Source organism: Ambystoma mexicanum, chromosome 4p (genome assembly GCF_040938575.1).
Source record: "Ambystoma mexicanum isolate Mex_15411 chromosome 4p, UKY_AmexF1_1, whole genome shotgun sequence".
Classification (NCBI taxonomy): Eukaryota; Metazoa; Chordata; class Amphibia; order Caudata; family Ambystomatidae; genus Ambystoma; species Ambystoma mexicanum.
Window position 1 is genome coordinate 519,152,189 of NC_090927.1, and position 14,889 is coordinate 519,167,077.

At 44.5% G+C, this 14,889-nt stretch overlaps 1 protein-coding gene across 1 annotated transcript in view; it reads left to right on the forward strand.

Annotated features, from left to right (window-relative positions):
* Nucleotides 1-14,889, forward strand: part of PXDN (peroxidasin) — a 571,721-nt gene that overhangs the window by 410,346 nt on the left and 146,486 nt on the right. Inside the window, exons 14-16 of the mRNA XM_069606052.1 lie at nt 8,724-8,880; nt 9,843-9,951; nt 11,818-11,975. Of these exons, the coding sequence (XP_069462153.1) occupies nt 8,724-8,880; nt 9,843-9,951; nt 11,818-11,975 (424 nt within the window). The remainder of the gene's footprint in view (nt 1-8,723; nt 8,881-9,842; nt 9,952-11,817; nt 11,976-14,889) is intronic.

Here is a 14,889-nt window from a genome sequence, read left to right on the forward strand (position 1 = left end):
GAAAGGCTCTCACTTCGGTCTGAGTAGTGGGGGTAGCCCAGTCCTGTACAGCTTGTACTTTACTAGGCAAGGGCCTAATCCCACCTCCTCCTACATCATGTCCAAGGTAGACCACTTTGCTCTGACCAATTTGATATTTACTAGCCTTTCTGATCAAATGGGCCTGTTCAAGAGCCTGCAATACATATACTAGGCGATGAAGATGGTCTTCCCAAGTGGGGCTGAACACTGCTATGTCATCCAAGTATGCCACGCAGAAGTAATTCCTCTAACCCATTCAGAACCTGGTTCACCATCCTTTGGAATGTAGAAGGTGCATTCTTTAGTCCAAAAGGCATAACCCTAAACTGGTATTAGCCTCCTGGGGTGGAAAATGCAGTTTTCTCCTTGGCATGATCTGTCAGTGCTATTTGCGATAGCCTGAGGTCAAGTCCAAAGTGCTGAGGAACTTGGCAGATCCAAGTTTGTCCACCAGTTCATCTGTCCTTGGTAATGGATGGGCATCAGTCTTTGTGACTGCATACAGAGCCCTATAGTCCCCACAGAATCTCAACTCTTTGGTTCCTGCTTTTGGCATTAGTACAACTGGACTAGCCCATGGATTGGCTCAATAACCCCACGATCAAGCATCTTGTTGACCTCTTCCTTTATATAAGATCCTACTTGATCTGGCATTCTGTAGCCCCTGCTTTTGCCAGGGAGACTGTCACCAGTGAGTATTTCATGCTGGCCCCAAGGGGGTCAAGCCTGGTGTCGGAGATAACAGGGAGGCAAACAATCAACAGAGATGTTCACTCCTCCTGTTGCTGCAGAGTCCGGTCAGAAGAGAGTTTATAACTCCATCAATTGTTGCATCTGAAAGGTGTCCCCTGAGGAGATCAAGGAGAGGTTCACTTTCCTTCTCCTCCTCTTGATCAGAGGCTAGAAATAAAGCTCCTATTTCTGGTCTAGAGACATAAGCTTTCAAACGATTAGTGTGGAATACCCAAAGGGCCTTGTTTGGGTTGCCCAAGTCCACTAAATAATTAACCTCTCCAAATGTGCCTACAACTTTGAAGGATCCAAATCCATGTGTCCTGTCAGGCCCTAGGCCTTGTACGAACCATAATGAGAACTAGCTGTTCTGAAGTAAACTCCACCATATTATCTTTCTGATCATGCCATTGCTTGATCAGGGCTTGACCAGCCTTCAAGTTTTCTGAAGCTTCAGCCATCGGCTGTACCATCCTCTTTCTGAAGCCTAGTACATCGTCAGTGAGAAGGAGCACTCTCCAACCCTTCTTTGATCAGGGGCAGGGGGGCTTTGACAGTATGGCCATAGAGGAGCTCAAATGGGCCAAAGCCCACTCCAGCTTGAGGCACCTCTCTATAATCAAATAGAAGGCATGGCAGTAGAAGGTCCCACTTTGGTTTCAGTGGTTGTTCTAAGGCACCCATCATGCTCTTCATTGTCCGATTACACCTCTCCACCAGCCCATTTGTTTGGGGTGGTAGGCTGTTGAGAACCTATAAGTAACTCTACAGTTTTTACACATGACCTGCATGTAATGGGACATAAAATGTGAACCCCTGTCGGAGATTACTTCCTTAGGAAAACCTACTCTGGTAAAAAAAAATACCAAGGAGGGCCTTAGCTACTGCTTGGGCAGTAACAGTTCCCATAGGTATTGGCTCAGGTTAACTAGTTGCATGGCCTACTACAACCAATATAAATGGGTTGTCTGAGGTGATTGGAGGGTCTAGGGGACCAGCAATGTCAATCCCCACACTCTCAAAAGGAATTCCCACCAATGGGAGGTGCACTAAAGGTGCCACATTCTTAGAACCACTTTTGCCAGCGGTCCAGCAGGTGTGGCAGCTCCTACATTGTTTATCAACATCTGCACCCATCATGGGCCAGTAGAAGTACAGAGAAAACCTCCCTTTGGTCTTCTTGGAACTCAAGTGAATGGCCAGAGGTATCTCATGTGCTAGTTGTAGGAACCTTTGTCATGTTTCCTGGGGGACTTCCAGTTTCCTGAAGTCCCCTGGGGTAGTCTCTGTAGGCTCACTGTAGAGAAGGTCATCTTCCCAGTAGACTGTAGGCTTCCCTGGCTCTTGACCTTCCAGCTGGGAAGCTGTCTGTTGGTGCAGACCTTCTAGAGATGGACACTCTTTGTCCTCTGCTGAAATCTGCCCTTGAGGGTCCTCCTTGTGCAAGCAAGGTCTGCAGCTCAGGATGGTCTTTAGGATCCAGATCTTCCAAACAGGGAAGGATCTCCTCCAGTTCTGTTTTCATCAGTAGCTGTTTCTTCAGGAGTTGGTTCAACCACCACGTCGGCCTCAGCTGGAGGTAGGTTCACTGGAATAACCTGGGACTTTCCTCTGGGGGAATTCCTTCTTTTGAGTGCAGGTTTGGGTTTGAGACCCTTTTTCTTCCCAGAGACTCTGGATTTCACCTTGTTCTCTTTTTCCCCCCCTAGAAGTGGAAGATTGGCCTGATTGTGGGTTTGTCTCAAACTGAGAGTCTATCAAGGTTGCCTCTCTGGTCAATCTGGTTAGCTCCTGCTTCTTCTTACTGGGAGGCCAGGGAGTACTCGAGACATCTCTAAGAGTTTTTAAGTCATTCCCAACAGGACCCTCCCTGGTACTTCAGATTGCACACTAACAGGAATTTGTACAGTCATAGTGTAGAGGAGCCGCTGAATGCCTCTACAGGAAGTCGCTCCCCCATCTTGCCTATATGTTGGAAACCGGAAATTGCGAAATGCACGACACCAGTGATTGTGCCCATTACACAAAGAGTCTTTGAGAAAAGGTATCCATTAAGAAAACCCTATGTGATGTACCCTCGTAGAGATGATCACCTCTTGGAGGAGATCCCTGAAGGAATATAAAGTTGAGAGCAAAAGAGGCTGGTGACATCACTAGAAATTAGCGTGACGCACTGAGAAGAATGGTCAAACAAGAAGACGCATAGACCTTATAGAATCTAATGGCGAAGTAAAGAATCGAGCAAACTTTCATATGCGGAATGAAGATTGTAGGTGTGAAGATCAGTGCAGAAAATGCAAGTCGCTTTATAACTGTACAGATGCAGTAACGCAAGTAGACTAAATGATAATAAAGACTAGCTATGCATAGTGAATAGACTGCAGGCGGTGCTGCCATTATATAGGATTCTGGACATCGTGTCACATATTTAGTAAGCTCAAACCCATGAAGAAAGAAGGATCAAAGGGCTGTGTCACAGCAAGAAAATAGCTGAAGATTGAGGAAAGGCCTGGAATAGCTGTCTGGCCTGGTGTCAAAGGATGGAGCGGTCAAGAACCGGTGAACATCAGAAGCTGAATCAGACCTTGTTAAGGTGCAAGAAAGAACAGCATGAGTGCCAAGTTTATTCATTCAAGACAATTAAAATGCTGCTAAACAGGTTGAAATACGGTCTCCTGTCACGTGAGTCAAGGATAGAAATGGGAGTTGGGCTTACCAACCAGAACTTTGATAAGAGTGTGCCTATACTCCCTTTTATTCCCAGGAGCAGTGATACTTGCAAGGAGAAGTTCAAAGACAATCTGAATGGCAGCAGGCATGAGAGATGTTGGGCTAATTGGGTGGGGACATGGTCAAGTCCACCCGCTGGCACCTGGGGTACCAGCTTACGTGCTGCTAGTGAATCGAATGTTCCAGAAGGGTACAAGCGTACCAGCCAATTGTAGAAGGTCACATGACGATGGGCCTTATAGTTTGATAGCCAATAGTGTGCCGTGTATCTAGTAACGGATGAAGATGACTTGCACTAGGGGTGGGCATACGTTGTCCACCTGACTGCGGAGACCCAATCACAACCCGATCCCTTAAAGAAAGTATACTCAGATGTACCCCTTCAGCCTTTCGCATTCTCCCGTAGGTTTTTCTTAGTTTTCCACGTAGTATGACGTCATGTATGACACATTTTTGCTATATAAATGTGTTTGTTATGCAAACCGATTGAGAGCACGATCGAACGTCCGTTGATGTCCATTGTAACTCCCTGTTTCAGACAATTGAAAATAAAACAGTTGGAGGAGACATTTTGCCAACTTCCTGAGTCGGTCTTAATATTTGGTGTAAGAGCTATTCTGCATCCCCATCCTTGTATGACGTGTTACAGATTAAAAGGGCCCTTCAAGGGAGCAATGTTATTGCACTGAATAATGCTGGCAAAATGGGGGCCATTTGGATAGGGCCTGGAGCAAGTTTAGTGGGACCTTTGGGTGCCTTAGCTACATCCTCAGGTTTGACAAAACCTTCATCAACCACTGTAATGCTGGACCCAGTGTCTCTAATGGCAGGAGTCTCCTGGCCATCTACAAGTACATTGTTCTTTTAATATTCTTTGGTGTTATCAGGCATGGCATTATACACATCTATATTTTGTTGTTCCCACAGACCCAAGGACACTAAATAAACACTAGCTTGAACTCTAATGGGTTCTTCAGCTAGCAAGTGAAAGTGAGCACCCGTCATTGGAGCTTCTTCCTCTGGGATGAAGGCTAAGAAGACAGTGTGGACCCCTGAAGGTTTACCCTTGCATCTTGGATCCTCTTTCACATCGTCACTAGACCCACAAACCACACATTTAACAAAGCTTTTCTGAAATGGAAGTTTCTGGTACCCTCCCTCCTGGTTTTGCTCCAGAGGTTTCATTAGACCTGTATGGCTTCCCTTGGTATTTGCCCTTATGGAGTTTGTGGCCCTCATTTTGTGGTGGAGGATTAGAATTGTCTTCACTATCTTTCTTGTGCTTCTTCTCTGTTGGCTACCCATAAGTCAGCAGCCTGAGCTAGTCTCGTGGGATCAAGTTCCTTAGATTCACCCAAGTGTTGTCTTAGCTCAGGGGCGCAGGCAGCAAAAATAGCTCCTAAAAAATGTTTTTAAAAAACTCCTTCAAAGGAGTTCATTTTGTAACCCTTAACCCAACCATCTAAGTTTTTCAGGCATTCACGCACCCAGGTAGCCCAAGGAATCCCATCCTTTTTCTTGTGATCGCTAAATCTTTAGGTACTGGGTAGGAGTATTCCCAAACCTAGCTATAAGTGCCTGTTTGACTAGTTCATAGTCCAGTCTATCAGTAACATACAATTCCATTACAGCATCCCAGCCACAGCCTAGACATTATCCATGAAATCAAATCCTCCCCCTTTATACCTTGCAAACCATAAGTGAATTCAAATGTACTCAACCAATCCAACACATCGCGATTAGGATCATACATACTGGTAGGGGCTAGGGATATTTGTCATTATTGTACTACATCCTCTCCTAGTGAGAACCCCAGCACTTTTTGCTATAATTCAGGATCTTTTTATTTTAATCCTGAATGAGTGGAGCCTTTTTCCACTCATTCATTCTTGTTGGCTCTGTCATTTGGAACTTTATTCTTTGTATTCTACCTGTACTATGGAGTCTGTCTGCTCCATAGCTCTTAAAGGCATCTGTGTTTTACTACTGCAGCTCACAGCTCCTTATAGGCAGTGTTGCTGGGGATCTCTAGGGTCCTCCTTTAAGATTTTGTTTGTACATCCTTAAGTAACTACAGTTCTTACAGACAGAGAGAGATACTTGGTGTCTTTCCCAAAACTCTATAGACTGAGAGATTGGCATGCCCCACCTTCAGTGGAGTTAGTATCCCCCTTCTCTCTGCTCCTGTGACTTTAGTCACATAGACATTCACTTAGTTATGGCTGGTGTCAGTGGACGTGTTCAACCAACTATTTTTTAAATGTTTTATATTGCAGGCTATGTCCATGGCCCCAGTAGTGCACAATAGGGGCACCCAAGTACCTACTTGGAGGCTCCCTTCTTTTATCTCCACTACTAGCGTGGTTGTTCTTTGTTACCCCTTCTACCATTCTGGGAGTGGGAGGTTTGTGTGTGTTTTGCCTTTGGCAGGAACAAGTAGGTATCCCCGCCTAGGCTCCAGAGTATCTGGGCAGGCTGGAAGTGGGGGAGGAGTCTTCCACCCCCCCCTGTCCTTTGTCTGCCAGAGTGCCAGAATAGGTCCAACTCCCACGGGGGGGGGTCTGGCTGTCCTGATTGGACAGCCAAACACCCCTTTCTTTAAAATGATGAGAGAGATTGCAGAGGTGCATGTACTGGAATTCTATAAAAGGTAAGGCTTCTGGAGTGTAAAGCAAGTTGACCACATGAAACAGAATTAACCGAAGAAGACAACCACCACAGATGCCTGCAGACCCTTTGCAAGACCGTGAAGCGACCACTGCTGTCCTGACCCTGTGTTCTATGCGACAGAGGTGCTCCGAAGAGGACGTTGCCTTCCCTTTTGGCTGGTGGGAACAACCAGTCCCAAGACAAACTTTGAAACTAGCCATCTCCCAATGTCCTAGGAGCTTCTAGAGCTGCAGAACCCCAATACCAGGAGACATGCTGCCCATTTCTAGTGCATCATTGTGGAAAGGCCAAATCCGTAAAAGTCTGTGCTGAACCCGTAAGGACACTCCAGAGATCCGATCCAACTCACCCAGACCACCTCTCCAGAGTGTGGGACTGCAAGAAGCAAAGAAGATTGACCGGGTGATCTGTGTGTTTTGTTGGTGCTGCTGAAAAGGTGCCAAAACCGCAGTTTTGGCACGTCTTTTGCCACATTAGCCCCGTTTAGCATCAAATTGGACATCTCGTAAAACAGGAGACCTGCTGCCATTTCGAGTGCATCGTCGTGGAAAGGCCAAATCCATCCAAGTCTGTGCTGAACCTGTAAGGGCACTCCAGAGATCCGATCCAACTCACCCAGACCCCCTCACCAGAGTGTGGGACTGCAGGAAGCGAAGAAGATTGACCGGGTGATCCGTGTCCTTTGTTGGTGCTGCTGAAAAGATGCCAAAACCGCAGAGTTTTGGCACCTCTTTTTCCTCATTAGAACCCTCTAGCGTCAAACTGGACATCTGTAAAATGCTGAAAGAGATTTCAGAGGTATGTGTCCTGGAACTGTGTATAAGGTGAGGCTTCTAGAGTGTAAAGCAAGTTGACCACAGGAAACAGAAGTAACCAAAGAAGACTACCACAGATGCCTGCATACCCTTTGCAAGACCGTGAAGTGACTACTGCTGTCCTGACCCTGTGTTCTATGCGATAGAAGAGCTCCGAAGAGGACGTTGCCTTCCCTTTGGCTGGTGGGAAAAACCAGTCCCAAGACATACTTTGAAGTTAGCCATCTCCCGAGGTCCTAGGAGCTTCCAGCGCTGTGGAACCCCAATACCAGGAGACCTGCTGCCCATTTCGAGTGCATCGTTGTGGAAATGCCAAATCCACCCAAGTCTGTGCAGAACACATACAGACACTCCAGAGATCTGATCCAACTAACCCATACCCCCTCACCGGAGTGTGGGACTGCAAGAAGCGAAGAAGTTTGACCGGGTGATCCGTGTCCTTTGTTGGTGCTGCTGAAAAGGGGCAAAAAAAACGCAGAGTTTTGGCACCTCTTCTGCCTCATTAGCCCCTTTTAGCGTCAAACTGGACATCTCATCCATCTCAGGCACCTTCAGATCGTCTCTCCAAATGTGGCTCCTACTTCTTAGGTTGTAGGTATTTGGCATCTGCTTACTTGATTCTTAGTACTTGGATACTTGTCACGTGCAATCTCCTTTGCATGTGTATACTAGCCAAATCTGAGAGGGGAGAGCTCAGTCTAAGAGCGTATGCCACGCACACCTTTTTTGTGCTTTGCCGGGACGTGTAGAACATTTAAGGTCTTGTGATGTTGTCGGCGTTCAACCGTGTTACTGCATGAATATCCGTATGCCAAGAGACAAGAGGGAAATAAAGGGAGTCAAAGACCAAAAAAAAGTTGTTACCTGATGGATCTCGCTTGCCTGTAGCCTTGAGAGTCAGAAGTATCCTGAATTCCGGGGAAAGACCGGAACACACGGTAACGCACTTGCACACACTCCGCTACACTCCTGTAGCAGGTGTTAAGGAGTTAGGACCTCCTCCAAGAAAATAAAACACTGAGGAAAGACTCCCATCAAGGCGCAAAAGCAGCAGCAGCGAGTCCACACGTACAGAAACTGAAAATGCTACGTAACAAGGACTGCTTACCTTAGGCTCATATTCTAACACCAGATTTGTTAGAACTGTGTTTTCAGTTGCTATGTTTTCACGTTACTAGCTACAGTTTTGCTGCATTGCTTGCTTAAATTGTGTTTTAAGTTTAGATGTGTAGGTCATCTCAATTTGAGATGGCCAGCTCTGCAAATATGTGTGTTTTGTATTACATAGTATTCTTGCGCTTTATCTGTTTAATGTGTTTAAGGCCTATTAATTAGTATATTATTTTTACATGTGTGGAAGTCTGTTACTTGGCGGTCTCCAAGTAAATTTACTGTACTAACACACCACCCCTTGAGCTACCAAGTCTGCCTTGCTGTTCATTTCACTCTGGAGTAGGGTTTGACTAAGTGTGAAAAGCCCTTGCTCATCAATTAGAATTGCCCCTCAGAAGTCTCCCCTCGGGCTGGTTACGAACATTCCTCCCAAGGCCGATAGGTGTTCTGCCAATCTCTTGGGTCTGGAAGAAGTGTCACTTGAAACTATTCTGAAGTAGGCGCTGGGGGTTGTCCTGGTTGTATGCCATGGACGCTTGATGCATTTGTTGCCTTTCTGGCTGTTTTTACAAACCCACACACCTTGCTTTCATGGCTGTGATCTCTGTGGTATTAATGTGTGTGTATTGTGATTTCCCGCAGGATGGAATTCAGGTTACAGAGAGTGGAAAGTTCCATATAAGCTCTGATGGCTTTTTGGCTATTCGCGATGTTGGCCCTGCTGACCAAGGTCGATATGAGTGTGTGGCCCGGAACGCCATCGGCTATTCTTCAGTTAGCATGGTGCTAAGTGTACATGGTAAGGCATGGTGCTCACTCTAACGAAACGCAGGAATAACTAAGGGAAATGTGAAGTGGGGCACTCCTATTGAATCATTGGCAAACACCTCCTGCTCAAATGGCACGCTGTGCTGTTTGCACTTCAGTGGGCATGCTTTTGTATTGCAGAAGGGAGACAAAAGGCCTGAATGCATGGCTGCTCCTTTTGCCGATATGCATTCCGTAGCGGGCATTCCCATGCAAACGAAGCACTCTCAATGCATGTATGCCTTGCATTTTCAAGGAATGCACATGGCCAATTGGGCATTGCGAGTGTGCCCCACTCTTATGCTGCCCTCATCAGATCAGCAATCTGGCTTTGGCCCTCATTGATGCTGTCCACGTGGGAGCTGCACTAACCGCTTTAATGAGCGCCAAAACAGCTTTGTTAAATGCCTAATGTGCTGCTTAGCCTGGTGTTCATATTGTTATGTCCCGCCACAGCAAACCAAAAACCTCATCTGGCTTCGTTTGACACCTTAAACCTGGATTTTGGGCTATCAAGATCAATTGTTGCGGAGCAATGACCCATATAGAATGTATGTTTTGTTTTTTGGCTATTGTAGCTAATGGTTGTACTAAATGTTAGCTTGTTTTTGAACAGTTTTGCCCTTACCTTCTTTATAGACATTCTGGAAGTGAAACTAAACAATTTTGAAAAGGAACTTGTCCAAGTAAAGGGGCTGGAAACAAATGAGTAAAAATGTAACAATTTGCTGGAGGGAAATGTAATGCTACGTGATTAAACTGTGAGGATGTAATTATATTTTAAAGTTTTGTAATAAACTATACAAAAAAAACAATAAAATAAAAAAAAAAAACAGTTGTACTAGGCCGCTCCTCTGCTGTATATTAGAATAGGTTTTTGGAAGGTGCTGTGAAATCAGTTGTGCATGTTTTCAGCAACTATTTCAAAAATGTGTAACTTTGTTTATTTTTTAGTTCCTGAAGTCAGTAGAACTGGAGACCCATTTGTAGCAACGTCGATCATTGAAGCCATAGCAACTGTCGACAGGGCCATAAACTCCACACGGACTCGCTTGTTTGACAGGTACTGATTTCTTTTTATGCATGATCCCAGAGAACGCAATGGCATGGACTTGCCAGGCGGGCATGCTGTAGATCAGAGGTATTCAAACTTCCTCATACTGAGTCCCCCCACGAATAAAAATATTATTCTGCCCCCAACCTAATAGTTAGCTCACCCTAGGGGGGCCCAAAGGATGTCCAGGGGGCGTGGGGAGGCGGGGCAGGCTCTAAAATATGAGCTGATGTTCTAATGCTTATATTTTCTATTGAATGCAACCACCTTAATCCTTTTTAAATTAAAAACAATAATCTTGATCCCTTTTTAAAGGCCCCCCACCCCCAGACATCCATCCTTCGGCCTCCTAGTTTGAAGACCACTGCTGTAGGTTATGTAGTGCTGGATTGTATGACATTTGACATAGAAAATTAATGAATTCTTGCACGCCCTGAATAGATCAAACGCCAACAATGACCCATACATGGTACATGTTCCATTTATCAGTTACACAATATGCTTCGAAAATTGGGGTGTGTAATGCTACATCAACATGTTAGAAAGTGTGACTCCCCTGAAAATATAATCTTTAATTACATTTTATTGTGCGACATAGAAAGTCTTACAAGCACTTTGACAATAACATACGACACTCCCCAGCAATAAAAACACATAAGAAGATAAACCTACTTAGAGCAAATTGCCAGCACTAGTCACGTCAGTTGAACTACACAGTCACGCGTTATTTGATAGCAACCAGCGAGGGAGGGATCTATCCACTTATGTGTACATACATGCCACTTGGCAGTCCCATGGGGTGACGCACGTGCCTTGTGCGGCTGTGCAGGCTCTGCCTACTGGTTCAGCCTCTTTAAGAGCACCACTGATGCAGGAAGCACTACTTGGCAAAACGTGACAAGGCGCAGCTCCGGTTTCAACAGGAAGGCCTTGCTCACGCCGGGGGAGGGGAATCTAGAAGCAAACATTAGTTGGAATTTGTCTTTTCTTACAAATCTTTACACGCATTAAATTGCAATATAAGGGGGCCATGTAATTGTAATTGGTTATTTATAACTCTCTTAATACCGAGAGGTTTATAAGCACGAACCAGGGATCTAACCTGTGTTGCTCCGCGCTCCCAAAGGGCGACCTGTGGATCTAACCTGTGTTGCTCCGCGCTTCCACGACGAGCGCGTTGCCCCGAAGTATCCTCCCGAGACTAGTGTACGTTAGTCGGCTCTAAGGTGAGTGTAGCTTTTAATTCCTGCATCCTGAGCATAGGAGGGGCACTCTGCTGTTCCCTTGCCATCTGTCTCATCTTCATCAACTCCAATTGTACTGCATACTTATATTGAAGTAATTTACTTCCCCAAAGATCTGAAACAACGTACAACATTTACCCACCAAAAACTCACTTAATTTCAGTGATGTACATGTTATAGCTAAAGCCATTTGCTCCACTCATGAGCCAATGTTGAGTTAGGGCGGTGCTAAAGGCAACATGCTCTTGAACTGAAGGCCAGTTGGAGGCGTATAGTATTCCAATGGCCACCCTCTCTGCTGGGACATTTGTTGTTGTTGTTATTATTATTTTTTAGAAAAGATATTGGACAAGAATCTAGACTAGGTTTACGCTTGCAAAGTGGAAGAACTCTTTATTAGCATTAATGCAAGTTTAAAAAAATGTATAATTTGTCTTTGAAGTCAATCAAGTTTATTGCATCAGGAGTGTGACCCAGCCTCTGCACTGGTCTTTCGTGTGGCCTTCTCTCTCAGATGTACACTTGTAACTAATCACAAGCCATTGTTCATCCGAACGATTTCTAGGAATACAGATCTCCAAGGAAAATGGCTGTGTGCTTGAAGTGTCTGTTTTTTCCTGCTTTCTTATAGCCGTCCTCGATCACCAAGTGATTTGCTGGCGCTATTTCGATATCCAAGGGACCCTTACACCGTGGAACGGGCACGGGCTGGTGAAATATTTGAACGAACCCTTCAACTGATTCAAGAGCACGTGCAGGACGGTTTAATGGTGGACCTGAATGGCACAAGTTAGTTGTTTTAAAAGTGTGTTCGTTTGTTTGCTGTCCTAATTGGATTTGAAAGACGGTTACCCAACCTTCTACTCTCTAACCTATTTCTCCCTCTGCATTGTGTACACAGTGGTCCGATGTAACTGTTATGAATAGAAAATTGATTTAATTTTAGTCCTCTGAGCAATTGTTATATTCTTGTAATCTATGCATTCTTGAACTTTCTAAGGCTGGGGGTTCAATGTGATGAAAGAAATTGGGTAAATAGGTCACCAGACTTTATCCTGTTTCTGATTCTGAGGTAAACTTGAGTGTCATCCTCAAGAAAGAGAAGTTGCACTCCACGAAACAGATGAGCCTGAGGAACGTTTTGATGCCGCTAATTAATATAATATATATATATATATATATATATATATATATAATACCAAGCAGATAAGTGTTGTGTAGTATAATATATATATATATATAACTAATTGTTACATTAGCAAAACGCATTCAACATTGAATCAATAACGATTCCAAGGTTTACTGATTGTGGTTCCATGTTTCCCCGGACGCTTTGTGCATCATCCGATTGTGAAAAGCTTTTTTGTCGATTGCTTTCTGTTTTAGCGTTTATAAAGTCAGAGAAGGGCAGGGTAAGAAGGGAAAACGAATGCAGTTAAAGCAAACAAAACAGTATGATTTACAACATCAGCATCTGCATACACCCTCTCACATCATGGCTGCCAAGACCCGCACTCAGGTACTCACATCGGCCAAGGATATAACACCATAGAAGTAACTCAGTTTCTCTTCATTTATTTCACTTGCTACATGCTTAATTACTGCATTCAGTTGTCAGTACTTCCCTTCTTATTGTTATTTGGTTGATACTGGCCTAATCACCGTATTTACTTGTACCTGCCATCCTTTCTTTGGTCCATGTACTGCATTAACTGCTTATCCGACTGATGGTTTCCTGCTTGATACTTGTCTTGGTATTGCAGTTTTTGGACACTGCCGGCCAAATTATTATATTTACATGTCGCAGAGTGATCAGTCTTCTGAATGTGTAGTGCTCTATTTCCTTGCTTTCTGTTGCCTATTCTTTGGCTGCTACTTGGGCCTCATTACGAGTTGGGCAGTATTCCGGAGGTAAATCTGCCAGAATACCGCCCAACGTCATTACTGTTAGCGCCACCTGGTCCGGTGGAATTACCGCCGGATTACAAGTGGCAGTGGCAGGGTTAATCCCCATTTTTCTGAGAGTCCACTCAACTCAATGGGCATTTTTGGCGGAATTACCGCTGCAGTAATTCCGGCAATTTTGACGATTTTCAGCAGAAAGTAGGAGGATTTACCTCCAGCATGATTCTGGAGGTAAATCCCCCACTCCAGGGCCATACCTGTAGTATGGCGTTGCTTGAAAAGTGGTGTTAATTCTGTTACCGCCCATTTTATACCATACGTGTAATAAGCCCCTAGCTATTTTTATACTGCAAAACTAGCACATACTTGCACTAATTCTCATCTTCTGCCTGTTGCCTGCATGCCAACGAACCCTGCACAAAACCCACAATACTTCTCCACTTCCTCCTCCTGTTAAACATCCTTTCTCCATTCTGCAACTGGACGTCTGTACATTCACCTACATAGACCCCTCGCCCCATCTTCTCCCACACCTCACTGCTTTAGACTCACTCCTCCAACACCTGGACTAGCTATTTGCTTCCTCTTGCACACCCACAGCCAACCTACATCCTTTGGCTGGTTCTTGTCCCCCTCTTGCATACGGGCTAATTCTGCACTAGCTCCTGCATCCCCATTATATATTTCATTACCTCATGTTCTCCATTTCAAATAGTTAATATTAAACAGGGAAGTAAGTGGGCACCACTTATTGAAGTAAAATGTTTAATCAAAGGTTAAATCTACTTATTAACTAATACAAAATAAAAGAGGAGCTGGCTGCGACAAGTCTGGAGACACCCTGACTACAAAACGGAGCAACAAGCAGGAGACCGAGTAAAAATACTAGGTCACGCAGCCGCTCTCAAAAAAAGCCCAGAACAGGGCGTCAAGTTATAGAGTTCAAGAGGTTTCGTTATATCCATAGTAATTTTAAGTTCTCAAAAGAATAAATGCAATGAGTCATCCGTTGGTTTTTCAATAGTTTTTGGTTTATCCAGAAGATAAATATAGCTGTCACTAATATTTTCTTAGTGAGAGGGTAGTGAACCGCAACACATATGTACAATAGACTAGGGCCAATGCATTTCGGAATTTCCTTCTTCAGGGCCAGTCTGTTACATTTCCACACAGAGTACAGCAAAAATATTAACAAACATATTAACAAAAATATTAACATTATTACATGAAAATATCAAATGTTTAACACATACTAATCAGGGGAAAGTTCCATGGTGCAAGCACAATGTAGAAGAAAAGGGAAAAAATAAACAGAAATCAGTGAAATGAAACGAAGAGTGCACAGAAAAAATACAGATGGAGTGCAGCAGTGTTACCTTGAAAGTGTTGCAAAGGGGGAACAAACACTGTAGTTATGGTGCCTATGAAGGCAGCGTTGTGGCGTGCATATAGCCGCCTTGGAGTCACATAGATCGCGTGATCTAAATGAAAAAAGGGTAGATCAAGGTAAGTAAAGTAATAGGGCTGTGAAGTACACAGTCAATGGACGGTCGCAATAGTGTGGCTTACCTTTGTGAACACGGAGCAAGGGAATTTTACAGCGTGTGGGTGCCGGTTCTGAGAAGCAGAACGGCGTGTTAGGGCGGTCGCCTAGGCAACCATTACTTAAATGGACACGTGGGCAACGCAACTCTTTTACACAAACGAAGTGCACCTATCTGAGGTGCAAACCGGGGCTACACTAATTAACAAAATAAACAATTACAGGAATATACAGCGTAAAATGGAACCTAAAAAT